Source organism: Primulina tabacum, chromosome 8 (assembly GCF_025594145.1).
Source record: "Primulina tabacum isolate GXHZ01 chromosome 8, ASM2559414v2, whole genome shotgun sequence".
Classification (NCBI taxonomy): Eukaryota; Viridiplantae; Streptophyta; class Magnoliopsida; order Lamiales; family Gesneriaceae; genus Primulina; species Primulina tabacum.
In genome coordinates this window covers 9,531,815-9,545,138 of record NC_134557.1, presented here as the reverse complement: position 1 = coordinate 9,545,138, position 13,324 = coordinate 9,531,815, and the positions used below count along the sequence as shown (strand labels likewise).

The window sequence follows — 13,324 nt, the reverse complement described above, 5'->3', positions numbered from 1 at the left end:
TTGGTAAAACATGATATTGTCTCTAAATTTTAAGCATATGATATTTTGTGCAGTTATGCAACCTGCGAGTTTTTCTGATATGAAATGTGACATTCCCGAACTAAAGGGCGATAACTATAAAATATGGAAATAAAGAATTCTTCTTCAATTGGGGTGGATGGATATTGATTATGCTATACGGAAAGACGAACCATCTGCTATTACTGAAAACAACATTCCGGATGATGTTGATCTTTATGAAAAATGGGAGTGATCTAATCGACTCTGCGTAATGTTCATAAAGACCAAAATCTCTGCTGGTATGCGTGGTTCTGTCGATCAGCATAATAATGTCAAAGAATTACTGAAGGCTGTTGATGAACAGTTTCAGTCTTCAGATAAGGCACTTGCAAGCATCATAATTATGTAATTCTCTTCATTATGGCTCATCAGTGTGAGAGTTGTGCGAGAGCACATAATGAAAATGCGAGACATAGCGGCTCGGCTCAAGACACTTGAAGTGGAAATGTCTGAGACTTTTCTTGTGCACTACATTTTATGCACTCTTTCACAGTAATATGGACCCTTCAAAATTTCCTACAATACACATAAGGATAAATGGTCGATTAATGAATTAATGACCATGTGTGTTCAAGAGGAAGGAAGGTTGTTGATGGAAACGAGTGATAATATATTTATGACTACACAAGAAAAATATAAGAAGCAAGCCAAAGTCAAGGGAAAAGGGAAAGGAATAATTCCACCCCAGCCTGACATCAAGAAAGAATCCAAGTGTTTTTTCTGTAAAATGACGGGACACATTAAGAAGGATTGCAATAAATTTAAGGACTAGCTTGAAAAGAAAGGTATTCCTACTTCATTTGTTTGTTATGAATCTAATATGGTTGATATGATTTATAACACATGGTGGATTGATTCTGGTTCTACAATCCATGTTACAAATACCTTGCAGGGTATGCAAAACCTAAGAAAACCAATAGAAAATGAGCAGAGCATCTATTCAGGAAACAAGATGTCTTCGCATGTGGAGGCTATTGGGACTTGCTGCCTAGTGTTGAATTGTGGTTATATTTTAAAATTGAAAAAGACCTTTTATGTTCCTAGTTTTTCTAGGAATTTAATTTCAATATCAAAACTTGTACCTCTTGGTTATTCCTTTCAGTTTTTGGATAAATCAATAAATTTGTTTTATAAAATCAAATCTTATTGAAAATGATACAATGATTGATGGTCTTTTTTCTATTTCTTTACAAAATAATATAACCACTATGCATATTAAAGGAGGTATTAAAGATGTGTTATAAATGAAGATTCCTCTAGATTGTGGCACAGAAGATTGGGACATATCTCCATAGAGAGGATTAAAAGATTAGTGAATGATGGAGTACTTAGTACTTTAGATTTTACTGATTTTGAGACTTGTGTGGACTGCATTAAGGGAAAGCAGACCAATAAGTCTAAAAAGGGTCCCAAGAGAAGTACGAAAATATTAGAAATCATACATTCAGATATTTGTTATCCAGATATGGACATGCAAAGTTCGAAATACTTCATCTCTTTCATTGATGATTACTCACGATACATGTATATCTACATGCTTCATAATAAAAACGAAGCACTTGAAGCCTTTAAGGTTTTTAAGGCTGAGGTGGAAAAGCAATGTGGAAAACATATTAAGATCGTGAGAACTGATAGAGGTGAAGAATATTACGGTAGATACACTGAGAATGGACAAGCACCTGGTCCGTTTGCGAAGTTTCTCCAAGAACATGGGATTGTTGTCCAATATACTATGCCTGGTTCTCCTGACCAGAATGGCGTAGCTGAGAGGAGAAACCGAACATTATTGGACATGGTAAGGAGCATGTTTAGTAGCTCCAAACTTCCTAAATCCTTGTGGACTGAAGCTCTTAAGACAGCTGTGTATATATTAAATCGAGTTCCAACTAAGGCTGTCCCAAAAACGCCATTTGAGTTATTAAAAGGTTGGAAACCGAGTTTGCAACATATACGCATTTGGGGTTGTCCTTCTGAAATAAGAGTTTACAACCCACATGAAAATAAACTGGATCCAAGAACCATAAGTGGATATTTCATTGGGTATGCCGAAAAATCCAAATGGTACAAATTCTATTGTCCATCTCAAAACACTAGAATTGTGGAATCAAGAAATGCAAAATTTCTTGAAAACGACTTGATTAGTGGGAGTGATCATAACATAATTTTTGAGAATGATCACATTAATGCACAACCCTCTTATTCAATTGACAGATTAGTCGTTATTCACACCCCTCAAGATCAAATGGGTGTTAGGCAACCGATTACTGAAGTTCTACAAATCGCTGATGAAAATCCAGTAGATCAAGTTGTTAATGAAGAACAACAACAAATTGTTGATCAACCAAATAACCTTAAGAGATATACTAGAATAAGAAGATCAGCAATATCTAGTGATTATGTTGTGTATTTACAAGAATCGGACTTTAACATCGGAGCCGAAAATGATCCTGAAACGTTTTAACAAGCCATGAGTTGTAATGAGTCAAAACTATGGTTTAATGCTATGAAAGAAGAGATGAATTCTATGGCATTTAATGGAGTCTGGGATCTTGTTCAGTTGCCTAATGGTGTAAAAGCCATTGGATGTAAATGGGTCTTCAAAACAAAGAAAGACTCATTAGGCAACATTGAAATGTATAAAGCAAGACTCGTTGCTAAAAGATTCACTCAGCAGGAAGGAATCGATTATAAGGGGACTTTTTCTCCTGTATCTAAGAAAGATTTTCTTCGTATCATTCTAGCATTAGTTGCATATTTTGACTTAGATTTACAACAAATGGATGTGAAAATAGCTTTTCTCAATGGAGAACTAGAGGAAGAGTTTTATATGAAACAACTTGAAGGATTCTTCTCTAGTAATGGTGAGCAATTGGTTTGTAAGCTTAAGACATCTATATATGGATTGAAACAAGCTTCCCGTCAATGGTATTTAAAATTTCATGATGTTATCTCTTCATTCGGATTCGTTGAGAACCTCATGGATCAATGTATATACCAGAAGGTCAGTGGGAGCAAGATTTGTTTCCTTATTCTATATGTGGATGATATATTTCTTGCAACCAATGATAATGGTTTGTTATATGAGGTGAAACAATTTCTCTCGAAAAACTTTGATATGAAGGATATGGACGATGCATCTTATGTCATTGACATTAAGATACAAAAAGACCGAATTAGAGGTATTCTAGGTCTGTCTCAAGAAACCTATATCAACAAAGTTTTAGAGAGATATCGGATGAAAGATTGTTCACCAAGTATAGCTCCCGTTGTGAAAGGCGATAAATTCAATTTGAGCCAATGCCCAAAGAATGATCTAGAACGGGAACAAATGAAAAACATTCCTTATGCTTATGCTGTTGGAAGCTTGATGTATGCTCAGGTTTGCACTAGACCTGACATTGCATTTGTTGTTGGGATGTTGGGAAGATATCAGAGTAATCCAGGTTTAGATCACTGGAAAGCTGCAAAGAAAGTCATGAGGTACCTTCAAGGGACCAAAGATTATATGCGTATGTTCAGACGAACTGAGAATTTGGAAGTAATTGGCTACTCTGATTCAGACTATGCTGGCTGCATTGATTCATGAAAATCCACTTCCGGATATATTTTTATGCTAGCTGGTGGAGCTGTATCTTGGAGAAGTGCAAAGTAGACATTGACTGCTACTTCCACTATGGAAGCTGAGTTCGTAGCTTGTTTTGAGGCAACTTCACATGGTGTATGGTTGTAGAGTTTCATTTCAGGGCTTAGAATTATGGATTCTATATCTAGGCCATTAAGAATATATTGTGACAATTCAGCTGCTGTTTTTATGGCTAAAAATAACAAAAGTGGTAGTCGAAGCAAGCACATCGACATAAAGTATTTAGCCATACGAGAACGTGTTAAAGATAAAAAGTTACTTATCGAGCACATTAGCACTGAATTGATGATTGCAGATCCTTTGACTAAAGACATGCCACCATTAAAATTTAAGGATCATACAGAAAGAATGGGACTTGGTTCTTTTATGTAATTTTGTTGTAAGAACAAAGTTAATGAAACTATGATGTGATATTTTCTCATATTTGTTGTGCACACATTTATTGATTTGAGAAATATCAATAAAGTTGGACCTCGAATAAACATATGGTTATTCATTAAGTTATTTGAGAGATATAATACATTGTCATACATGGAAGATAATAATCGTTTTTTAGATGACCTATCGCCATGATTCATGTATTTTATTTTCTCCTATGGTAAATGAGATATATGTGTCAAGTGGGAGAATGTAAGAAATATGACACATGTTAAAAGAAATATCGTGTAGGAATTGACGACGACCATTGCCTACATATTTTGACGAAACTTGCGTACGCAACCTCAACTTTAGAAAATTGAGATGCGTACACGTTTCTTCTTTTGATATTCAGACTCCCGATTTTTCTCGTTGATAGTATGAGATGCCTATAAATAGAGACGATTGAGGTCCCTAAGTACACACACCTCATAAGAAATATACACCATCTATCGAGATGGTGGAGTGCTTAGAAGGCATCGATCGAAGAAAAAGCAAAGAAATAAAAAATTTTCAATGGCCGGAGGTAATTCTTGATTAAGCTTCCGCATATTATATATCTTGTTTATATATACGTAGAAACATGATTTTGAGAAAAATTCTAACATCGACATCTTAAAGTAGAAATATTGCACATATCCTATCAACTCTCATTTGACGTAAGACATTTCATCGGTCTGTCGTTTAACTGCTTTTGTACAAAGAGGACTTTTAAAAGCAAAAAACGTGAAAAAACATTAAAGATCATTTAATGAAAGTTGCAGCACGTAACAATGATGTGTCCATATTGTCGGATTACAACACAAAGAGCCGTTGAGCGGAAAAAAAGAATTTAGTACTATATATAGAGAATGCAAACAAGAATTTCATACATATAGATATAATTGAAGCGACAAATTTAAAAAGAAGGTTTGCATACTTAAAAACTTCTGAGCACAATTCTTATATATATCATACATCGCTCACCAGCTCTTTCTTCAAGATATTATCAGATCTACAAGGATCACTCAGAATGTGAAAAAAACTACTCAACCATTTTTTGCCAGAGACAGTTCGAGAAGTTGCAAACATTTTGAATCTTATAATTCATTCTTTATTATATCTGTGATGTTTTGGTTGTTTGAATGATCTATTTGGTATCATAAACACAAAATTGAACAAAATATCTAGATTTAAAAATAACTAGAATCAAAATAATTCATCTGATATATTTTTAAAAACTAGAATCAAAACCCAAATTTGGGCAAAGATAAAATTTGAAAAGAGATGTAAATCATGTTTCTTGCAAAAAAAAAAAAAAAAGAGCAGAGTTTTTTAACGAGGGCTGCTTCATAAGAGATCTACAAAACTGGTCAATAATCCCAACTTCATGTGTTGTTCTTGAACCTTAATCTTCTTGTGAACTTGCTCATTGGGAGACGAAGAAATGCATGATGAAGTTTCTCATTGATCATTCCAATCATTTAGGATGCTTTAAAGTTGGCTGGATTGCACTTTGGGGGACCTGTTTTTGCTCTATACTTTTTTGTGTGAGATAAGATTGTAACAATCTCAAAAAATAAAATTTGACTCAGAAACAGCATAACCAAAATATCTATTTACCAACTCTTCCATATTATTAAGTACATGCAGGAAAAAAATAGAAAGTCACAATTCCAGTACTTGGAATATTATATCAACATTCGAATTCTTAATTATCCAATTAGGAAAGAGACATACATCTATATCTTGTTGATCCTACACTTTGGTACATAATTTTCTCATTTATCATCATAATCAAATACTACCGATATTCACAATAAAAAGTAATACTTTTTCATATATGAATGATCCAAATAAGATATTCGTCTCACAAAATACGACCCGTGAGACCGTCTCATATACGTTTTTGTCTTTAAACAAAAAGAAAAAAAAAACAAAAAGCTTATCACTTCTCCAATTGTATTAATAAATAAAATCAGATATTAAGCTATTTTTTTCAAATTGTTTGCACAATATTTCGATTTGCGAACGTAAAATAGCCCAAACACATGTATAAATGAGACTTGCTTTATTGGTGTGGCTTACAATTTATTTATTTATTAGAATTTTGATTATTGTCAAGTGACGCGTTTTTTAAACGAATAATTTCAAATGTAAAACTCGAGTTTATTAGTGTTTTCGGGGTACGAATGTAATTTACCATATGAAAATGGAGACTTATACTGTTAAAAGCAAATTAATGAGAAAAGTCTCTGGAAAATTGTTGGGTGGTTGTTCATCGTTCCGAATCCCGACGCAATTAATTTCCCCACCTTTTATTCCACAATTTTTAAACCCTGATTTATTTTTGGATTTTCGAAACTGAGATAAGTTCAATTCTCTATGGTTTAGTATGATTATTGTTTTTAAAGACCAGGGGGTTTGTTTTCTTAGCTGATGAATTGAAGCCAGGGTCTTTCACTTTGTAAATTATGTATCCACGTTAATGATATTTGTGTACAAATTGGAGTCGTGAATTCAGGGAAATGAGGCGATCGATTGGATTTTACAGCAGAAAAAGCTCTCGAATTCGAGGGGTTTTCAACGCATTATGTACCCTAGGTTTAATTTTTATGTTCTACAATGGTGAGATTATGTCAAGAGGTGTATTTTCTTTTGGGTTGGGTAGGGTCTCAGTGATTCGAAGGGAAATGGTAGAATTAAGTATTGATTCTTCAGTTAATCTAAATGGGTCTGATTCGGATTATCTAGATGTAAAGAAACTTGAACTCTGCGCTGGATTAGTGGATCACAAGGGCTATAATAATAGTTGCGAGTTCTTGAAAGCTCACCCTCAGTGCAAGTCAGGAGGGTTCTTAGATTACATGAAGTTTTATTATTGTGATTGTGGCGAGAGTGCGTGGACATATCTCGTGTTGTGTGTTTGGCTTGCTGCTTTGTTCTATCTTTTAGGAAATACTGCAGCTGATTACTTCTGTCCTTCATTAGAAAAGCTTTCGAATTTATTGAAGTTTTCTCCAACTGTTGCTGGGGTTACTCTGCTGCCTCTAGGAAATGGAGCTCCTGATGTGTTTGCAAGTATCGCTGCTTTTGTAGGGACTGATGCTGGAGACGTGGGCCTTAATAGTGTTCTTGGAGGAGCTGTCTTTGTAACTTGCATTGTTGTTGGGGTTGTTTCCCTTTGTATTGCCGATCATGGTTTTCAGATCGATAAGAAATGTTTTATAAGAGACATTATATTCTTTATGGTTTCAATTATGGCCCTTTTGTTGATATTGGTTGTTGGTACAGTGAGTGTCGGAACCGCCATCGCTTTCTTATCTATTTATGTTGTCTATGCCTTTGTCGTTGCCGCTAATGAGGTTCTGAGGGAACAGGCTCAGAGATTGAAATTGGATGCTGTCACCCCTTTGCTTCCTGTAAGAGGAAGTGTATTTTCTCAGGGAACTCAAGATGATGAATCCATGTTTAGCCCGTTGCTTGATCTTGAAACCAACAGTGATGAAGCTCAGTCTCATTCATCCCTCCCGCAGTGGATGTGGGCCTCTAATGTTGCGATCTATTCAAACCAAGTTTTGAAGATTCCTGATGCCGACAAATCTTTGTGGGGTTGGAATGACGAAGACTCGGGAATAGAACACCGATCATTCTCTTGTTCAAAACTATGTGCCCTGCTGGAGTTGCCTTTAACAGTTCCAAGACGACTCACAATTCCTTTAGTGGAGGAAGAGACATGGTCAAAGTTTTATGCTGTTGGCAGTGCTTTGTTGGCACCAATTCTTCTCTCATGTATATGGAGTACACAAGACAATGTGAGTTCTCAAAGTAGAATAATCGGCGATCTTTTGGGTGTTGCTGTTGGATGCACACTTAGTATTCTTGCACATAACCACACAAGATTAGATCATCCACCCCAGAAATTTTTACTACCTTGGGTTTTAGGAGGGTTTTTCATGAGCATTGTCTGGTTTTACTTGATTGCAAATGAGCTCGTTGCTCTGCTAGTAGGATTAGGTGTCATTTTTGGTATCAATCCTGCCATCCTTGGTTCGACTGTATTGGCTTGGGGGAACTCGATGGGTGATTTGGTTTCAAACGTTGCATTGTCGATGAATGGAGGGGATAGCGTGCAGATTGCCATGTCAGGATGCTATGCTGGTCCTATGTTCAATGTGCTTATCGGATTGGGCATCTCGATGTTTCTTGGCGCTTGGTATGCAGAACCTGGTTGGTTAAATATCCCACGAGATATAAGTTTGTATTATACCCTTAGCTTTCTCATGTCAGGACTTGTTTGGGCACTCGTCGTGTTGCCAAGGAATGGCATGCGTCCTAACAGGATGCTTGGAGCTGGACTTATCACAATTTATTTGATATTTCTCTCTTTTAGGGTGGGTACTGCATTGGGTCTGATTTCGTTTACTGGTTTTAGTTGACATAATGTACAGACATCTTTGAGTAATCTTCAAATGTGCCTTTAAAATAAAATGGAACACATGGAAATGGATATTTTTCATTATCATCTCTGTTGTGTGGAATACTTGTTTGCCGTGCTTTACTTCCATGCTCCTAGTAAAAATAATTTTCTGGGAAACAGGAATATTTGACTCATGATGTGATATAATTTCTCCATTTTTGTTCCCTCTGTGGACACGAAATTGCTCTTCGAGTGTTCTTGAATTCTTGTTTTCTCAGTTGGTATTTGGAACCGGCCATGTTTGATGGTTGCGCTCAAATCTTGATTCATGTGGAAGGTGCAGCCCTCCATGAAATATTTTTGAAATTCATATTCGTAGTGCTGTTTTCCAGAATTGTTGATCATCGTTAAAGCAATAAATTGTGTCAAAGAACTTGATGTGTTGCATTATGAGCTATATGCATGATATAATATGGAGCGAGTTAAATCAGTTATAAAAAAGAGATTAAGCTGAAATTAAGCTAGATTAAGTGAAATGTGAGTAAAAACTTAATGATTTGGTCTAAAAGGAGGAGAAAAAAAAGTGGCTCTAAGCCATGGTTGATCAAATTAAATGTGATTAATACACAGAAAAGAGCGGATGTTTTAATTCAACCGATCCTATCACTATATTTTTGGGGTTAATAGACTTATAGGGCATCTTAATTACTTTCTTTATCAAAATTATTATTCAAAATAATTGTTTTTTTAGACTTGACTCTCAACATAATTTTGTAGATTAGTGATTTTCTTGGTGGTTTATTTGGAAATTTGTTTTACAATATTTTGAGTAGCAAGAAAATATACAAATTAGAATATGGCTATAACTAGAAGAAAAAAGTGACTTAACATCTAGTTTGGAAAAAAAATTTCAATTTTGTTTAAAATTATGCATAAAATTTAATTTCAAATAAACTTAAATTTGAGTTGTGTCTAAAAATGATTATTCAATTTGCCAAAATAATATTTAACTAATAATTTAATTTTTTTTAACTTAAAATAATAAAAATATATAACAAAAATAAAAATATTTGGAAACGGAATAATACACCAATTGGACTTCTTAGACCAAACAAATATTCAAAGTGAAAGTTCGCAATCTCAATAAACACTAATTTAATTACTTGAACCATATAAGTTTATCAGAATTTGATTTCGTTCATTTTTGAAATTTCCTGCGATTGACAATCATACAATAAGATGAGAATTTCTTGAGGGAATAACAACAGTTCTCGTAGGATATTTCTTCAATATTTTTTGGAGTTGCTAATTTTGTTATTTGATCAATTTCATCAACACACTCTAAATCTAGATGTTATCTTTCTTCACCATTGTTAAGGAAAGAAAGAGAGGATAAGAGAAATTAAAAATGTTGAAATTATCATGGAAAATCAATGAAATAAAATAGGGAAAGTTAACAAGGAGTAGCAAAGTTTATATTCATAAAAACAGGACGTGTTGTCAATGGTGGTGGAAGCTTTGTAAAAACTAAGTGGCTCTTCAAAAAACATGAGAAATTAAAAAAGAGAAGACTCGAAGCATGAACGGCTTAGATAAACAAAATAAGAAGATCATCGGAGAAAACAGGTCCCACGTAAGGAAAAGAAGAACGAACATCAAATCTGATGATGACAAGGAAACCGTGGAAATCCGAGTCAATGAAAGCATTGCTGAATTTCATCAAATGAAGCAGAAAAAATAAAAAAGAGATAAAAAGAAACTGAATGAGGTGAAAATCAAGTCAGGAAAGAAAGAGATAGATCATGTTTGTTTGGAACGATAGATGAATTATGAAAAAACGTGTGCTACTACTGCATAAGAAGTGAAATAAATTTTATGCCTATTCATTTGCAAAATTTAAGAAAATTCATAGAGTATACAAGTCCGTTGCCTGTGCCTTCTAATATTCAATTCAAAATAGGTAAGCACGGCAGGAAAAGAAAAATCAAAAGATAATAACACTCTTAAAGCTAAACCAGTTCATCGTGCCATAACTCGATCCATTTCCCGAGCTCATAACACAATTGTTGCATCTAAGTTCCAGCAATGTTTCATGATTACTCAATAAAATTTGAAGTTTTTTTGTTCAAGAAAATGAAAACCGGAGGACTAAATACTATCAGCCTGTCCATTATTACAAAGTCTTGTATGGAAGCTGTAATGTCACTGCATACTTTATTCAAATATTGTTTCTGAATTCTTAAAACAGCACTTTAGTTATTCTCATTGTCTTTGGTATCTGAGCCGTCGCTCTCAAAGTTTGTTGCTTCTGAACTCCATTGGCTCCCATCCATTCTTGGCACAACCGAATTCTGTATAAAATTAATGATCAAATGTTAGAACTTAGAGAAGTTCTTGGGATACACTCTGTCATTAAAGTTAGTGTTAATTTTCATTTGAGACCTGTTGTATGTAAACTTGGTTCAAATGACGCGGGCCTGCCCCTGAAGCCTGAGGATTTATGACAGATCCTTGTGGCACGCCAGGAAAGTTCTGAATCAGGCAATCCATATCGGCAAAGCGGAAGAAGTCATCAGATGGATGCCTCCTGCCACCACGGGCTTGGCCAGGCTGAGGTGGATGCTCGTACGCTGCAGGTGGAAGTCCCATTTTTCCATTCTCACCCTTATCCACGGTCTCGGTTTCAGAGCCCGATCTTGGTTCAGATTGTTCCTTAGCCAACAGGGGCATCGACCCAAATCGCCTTGGCTTGTAGTTGGACATGATATCAGAAGACGCTTGAGGGGAGTTTTGTTGGGATTTCCTCTCATCGGGTGCTCGCCAGTTGTCATTCCGGCATTTCTAGGAGGAAAAATAGTAAAGGTTAGATCAAGAAAACCTAAGAAAATGATGTTATGTGACCGTGCACGGCCATTCACAATAATCTCGGAACAAACCTGCAGATGACTAGCAACTTGCATTCTCGTCAAACCAGGTGTATTCATCAGATCAAGAATCTCCTTAGGAAAGCACCCTACGCATTGAAATATATCGATGACACGCAGTGTTATGGCAATTATATACACACACACACACACACATACATAAAGATTCGAAACGATATCTATAAAAAGAAGAAGATTCGAAACGATTAATAACTGGCAAAAATTAAACCAAAGAAAAGGATAAGAAACTTACTGCCTTCACCAAGCTGCCTAACAGCATCCATAAACTTGGCATGAAGCTCCTGAGTCCACTCCGTACACACCTTTCTCCTAACCTTATTGTTCCCAAACATATGATTCTGCGAATAGTCATCCTGGCGCCAACTACCCTTGTGCCCCAGTAACTTCTTCTTGCCCAGTTTACCTTTATTGTTCATCATGTCGCCGTCGTTGTCTCCGTGGTTATAGTTATGACCGTTATAGTCTTCTCCGTTATAGATTTCCATACCTCTTGTGCTATAATTACCCGTGGCTGCTGCTTCTGGAAATCTCTCTTTTTCACGGAGCATTCGGGTTTTATCCTTCAGAACATATTGCCACAGGCACCTCAGGATCTCAAGTGTTGCAGGTTTCTTAATGAAAAGGAAGGCACCATTTTCCAGAGCTCTCATGGCCATGAACGCGTTATCATCGGCTGACATTACTTGAAATATCAAAAGGAAATTAAAATTAATTATAATGTTTGAGTGAAACGAAATGAAACAATACATTGAGAATCATTGTGATTATAAAATTTTGGAAATTGTATTTTTGGTAGTCTGTATTTGTCTTTTTGCGATTTTAGTTTTCAATATTGTCAAATTTCAGTTTAGTCAGTTATTATTTATTTTTATTTTTATTTATCTTTTCGACGGACGCTAAGGTGACATCGATGCTTCAACGACGTATGCAGTGCAATGTCAACACTCCAAATAAAAAGATATTAAAATTGTCAAAAATCAAAATATATGAGACTAAAACTAAAATTTGATAACAAAATATAAACAAATCAGAAAAAATATATATATACACGACCAAGAATACAATTTTTTTCATTATATATATATATACACACACACACTTACAAATGACCGGTAAATCCATGCTGACAGCGAGTTGGAGAAGCTTGAATCCATGGAGGTCTGGCGAGTTGACGTTAGCCATCACTATGTCGAATTTGGCCTTCCCGCTAGTGATAATTGATATAGCAGCAGAAGCAAGTTCAACAAATGTAACTGAAACAACGAAGGCAAATTCACGAGTTAACCTGATTAAAATTACTCGATGGATAAGATGATGCATGTCCGACGTTTATTGAATATTTATGAAAACATTTTCCTTTTTTTATATAAATTATTATAGCAATATGGGAAATTCATTAAAAAATATATATTAAAAATGACATGTTATGAATGCCAGATTTAGTTTGCTATAACGGGGTCTTCCAGGGAATCCACCGAAGGACCAAGATCTGGACAACGTGGGATCAAATCAGGGGATTCGTCAAATATAGTAAGATACAGACACGTATTTATCAATTTATAGAAAGCGTGTGAATTTCTTTATGAAAAACATGTCGACTAATTTAGAAACAAAATGAGCGATGAAAAATAAAAACCCTCCGAGACGGAAGGATTCGAACCGGCCTGAAGTTGAAATGTGATTTGAAAACATTCAATAGAATACACTAACTCAATTCTCTGTAATAATTGACAAAAATTTGTGTGAAAATGTATGATCACATGTCGTATTTTGTGAGAGAGATATCTTGTTTGGGTCATCTAAGAAAAATTATTAATTTTTATTGTGAATATCAATAGAGTTGATCCGTCTCACAAATAA

At 35.1% G+C, this 13,324-nt stretch overlaps 2 protein-coding genes across 2 annotated transcripts; one reads left to right on the top strand and one right to left on the bottom strand.

The window, feature by feature from the left end:
- Positions 1-6,334: 6,334 nt before the first annotated feature.
- Positions 6,335-8,743, top strand: LOC142553668 (cation/calcium exchanger 4-like). Its single transcript, XM_075664096.1, has one exon. The coding sequence runs from the start codon at positions 6,628-6,630 to the stop codon at positions 8,536-8,538; it is 1,911 nt and encodes a 636-aa protein (XP_075520211.1). The 5' UTR covers positions 6,335-6,627; the 3' UTR covers positions 8,539-8,743.
- A 1,815-nt stretch (positions 8,744-10,558) lies between these two features.
- LOC142554513 (uncharacterized) lies at positions 10,559-12,127 on the bottom strand. The gene is made up of 4 exons (XM_075665183.1): positions 11,697-12,127; positions 11,456-11,532; positions 10,962-11,360; positions 10,559-10,870 (listed from the first exon to the last, which is right to left on the bottom strand). Exons 1-4 carry the CDS (start codon positions 12,118-12,120, stop codon positions 10,772-10,774), a joined length of 999 nt encoding a protein of 332 aa, XP_075521298.1. The 5' UTR covers positions 12,121-12,127; the 3' UTR covers positions 10,559-10,771.
- Positions 12,128-13,324: the final 1,197 nt, after the last annotated feature.

What these genes read in the sequence shown, in the direction of transcription:
- LOC142553668 (XM_075664096.1), top strand. Translation starts at nt 6,628, where the DNA reads ATGAGGCGATCGATTGGATTTTACAGCAGAAAAAGCTCTCGAATTCGA.
- LOC142554513 (XM_075665183.1), bottom strand. Translation starts at nt 12,120, where the DNA reads ATGGCCATGAGAGCTCTGGAAAATGGTGCCTTCCTTTTCATTAAGAAA. An exon ending in TAGGCAGCTTGGTGAAGGCA is followed by an intron (nt 11,533 to 11,696) that starts GTAAGTTTCTTA and finishes TTCAATGCGTAG; the next exon opens with GGTGCTTTCCTAAGGAGATT. An exon ending in ACCAAGTTTACATACAACAG is followed by an intron (nt 10,871 to 10,961) that starts GTCTCAAATGAA and finishes AATTTTATACAG; the next exon opens with AATTCGGTTGTGCCAAGAAT.